The sequence below is a fragment of the Dendronephthya gigantea genome, unplaced genomic scaffold (genome assembly GCF_004324835.1).
Source record: "Dendronephthya gigantea isolate DGI-Jeju-01 unplaced genomic scaffold, DenGig_1.0 000137F, whole genome shotgun sequence".
NCBI classification, from domain to species: domain Eukaryota; kingdom Metazoa; phylum Cnidaria; class Anthozoa; order Malacalcyonacea; family Nephtheidae; genus Dendronephthya; species Dendronephthya gigantea.
Genome location: NW_021163147.1, coordinates 325,605 through 328,689, shown reverse-complemented (window position 1 = coordinate 328,689; position 3,085 = coordinate 325,605). Strand labels below are relative to the sequence as shown.

General features: G+C 37.2%; 1 protein-coding gene across 1 annotated transcript; it reads right to left on the bottom strand.

The window, feature by feature from the left end:
• Positions 1–2,185: 2,185 nt before the first annotated feature.
• On the bottom strand, positions 2,186–2,758 carry LOC114536497. Its single transcript, XM_028557843.1, has one exon. It carries the CDS (start codon positions 2,756–2,758, stop codon positions 2,186–2,188), a length of 573 nt encoding a protein of 190 aa, XP_028413644.1.
• Positions 2,759–3,085: the final 327 nt, after the last annotated feature.

Sequence of the window (3,085 nt, the reverse complement as noted above, 5' to 3'; positions counted from 1 at the left end):
CGACCGTAAACACAATACATGTTGCACGACACTTTCGCCACAATTGGGTAAAAATTTGCAGCCATATCAAGTACAGCTGCAATTTCATCTTTCACTTGCTGGCTACATGGATATTTATCCAGGCTTAAATTAAGGAACGGTTTTGTTTGCACTTCTCGGAAAGCACATCCACATTTCGCCATCTTTGCACACCAAACATCGATCCCCTGGTTACTGGTGCGCACAGAAAGAATATTTTCCGTAATTAACACGGCATCTGGTACGCTTTTTCTTGGTTTTTCAGCCCCTTCAAAGCTTCCACCAAGGTCATATTCAAAATTAGGGCATTTTGGAGGTTTTTGTCTGTTGACATAAGTAAATCTCTTACATGAGGGGCAAGTGCCAGTACCGCGATTTGACCACTTTTTGCCTTCCATGATCAAGGCTGCTACAATATTCCATAAAAAACAGAATAGTATAGTACGTTCATAATGCTGATTTATAATCACCAATGATTAGAAAGGTTATAGATAAACTAAGGATAATTGCAACAATCTAATTATTTTGCTTCGAGCCTTGACTTATCACTGTTATCATCTCATGTCATCATTAGTAAACATATTGACATATTATGAGTACTTTAAGGACTTACCATAAAATATCTTTTAGTGTGACAGTGCCCAAGCCTTTTGATGTAAGTTTTTTGGATGTTTTATTGACCTTTACTGATGTGCCGTTTAGACGCAGACAAAGAGATTATGCTAGATGCACAACTACACGGATTCTTTTTCTTCTTATATAGCTAAAAAGTTCGTTGCGCGCTTTGTTTATACCGATTGGAGGATTTGTTTATGGATCATACTCCTATACATTACTATTTATGACAAATATTTTGATTTTCTACAAATGACATCCCAACGAAACACTTCATGTATATGCGCTATACACGCTGAGATTGTTGGATTCATTAACTTCTCAAATTACAAGTGACATCCCAACGAAACGCTTTATGTATATGCGCTATGTATATCGCTGAGAACTTCTATGTATGTAGCTGAGAAGTTCGTTGTTCGCTTTGTTTATCACAATTATATCGATTCGATCATTGTAGAAGTACGAGACAGCGTATATTTTGCATTTTTCATTGCGTGATTTTACAGCGCGGGCATTGTAGGAGCCACCTCAACCAATCACAATCTTGCAACTCTTCGCAACGCTTAATTACACTTTGGCCAATCAGATGCATCGTTCTTCAAGCTGAAGGTCTACTGCACCTTTTTGATCTATCTAAACTTTTGTACCTGAACACCTTTGTCATCCTTCAGAAAAGGATAATCCTGTAGATTATTCCAGACATTTGTATTATGCAAGACAATTTCTTGTCTTCTCTTTGCATAAGTGTTATCCATTAGGTGTTTCATTAGGCTGTAATCTTCACTGCCTTTTTGATAAATTCCCTGGAATTTTCTTCTTTGCTGCTCCATAGTGCTTTCAGTTTCACCATCAGGAATGGCTGGCACATTGGAGCACTCTCTTTCCTCTTCTTTCGCCTTAGTTTTCCTTTAGGCCATCAATTTCTTCATCAAGCAATCTTTTTGTCTCTTGCTTTGGCAATCTTTTCTCGACACTGGCAAAGCCTTCATGAATCCCAGCAATAGGATATGTCCTCTCAAAAGGGCTGACGCTCGGACTACGGTCTTGTGGAGAATTAGGGTTGGTGTCATCTGATTGATAGTCATCCCTGCATTTTGACTTTGCTTGATTTTTAGTTCTGTTTCATCACTATTATTATTATTATTATTTTGTAGCAACTCTTTCGCAAACCTGGATTTCAGAAAACCTAGATTCAATAGTCAACCAATATATCCGTAAATGGCTTGAAATACCTATTTCTGGAACATTGAGTAATGTGCATTTAACAACCAACAAATTTCGTCTTAACATCATTCCACCATCAACAAAATTTATACAGTGTCAAACAACGATTCGAGCAGCATTAAAAGCATCACCTAATGAATCAATAAAGCACCTCTGGAAAATGACGAATAACCACACTAACATACAATATGAACAATACAGCTCGACAAAGGAAGTAATCAAATCATTTCATGAAAATCATGAACACAAACTACGAACTCAATTAATCTGTCAAGGATCATTCTTCTCCAGTATCTCGAAATTCTCTTTATATAGGACGATTACAAGATTACAAGATTGATATAGGACGGTAATTGTCCTTTCGAGATTTATCGCCTCCTTTAAACAATGCCGAAACCCTTGCTGATTTCCATATCTTAGGGAAAATCCCATCTGAGAACGATTTATTTATCAACTCTGTAAAGACTAGAGAGATAACATCGGAGGCAACCTTTAATAAGCGGGCGCTCAGCTTCTCCAAACCAACGGCTTTATTCATTTTTATTGATTTTAAGGCGTCCCTAACAAAATCGTCGGAGACATTATTCAGATTAAAATTAATGGACGGTGAGCAAACAACAGAATTCACACGGGTCATACGACCAAAGGCCTTTGATAGTGTTTTACCAATAGACACAAAGATATCATTCATAATTTTTGCAACAGATTGTTCGTCAGTGTGCAATCTTTCTTCAACAAAAACAGAAAATACAGCTGACCCTTTATTACTTGGAAGTATTTTTTTGATTACTCGCCACATTCTGCTGCCATCTTCCTTCGCGTCTTCGATCAGCTGACAGTAATATTTTAATTTCAGGTTCTTTTCTTCACGGTTGGAAAGGTTTTGCAACTTTTTGTACATATTCCAATGATACCTACTATTCGAACAGCGGGCTATTTAATGGTGATAGTCTCGATCACGCTTTATTTCTGTAAGTTTAGGTGTGTGCCGAGCTCTTCTCATCTTCATCTCTGGTCAGATCGAAAGCAATGGCCGAGTTCTCTTCTCTTGCTGCATGTTGTAACATTATTGACATCAGTATTAACAACAATGACGACAGAGCCAATTATCAGGTAAATTAATAGATATGCTGTATAAAGTTTTCGGAAGATGGAAAATTATTGACGGACCCATTGGCATTGTATTAAAAGAATTAACTTGAACGATGATCAAGAAGTAACTTGAACG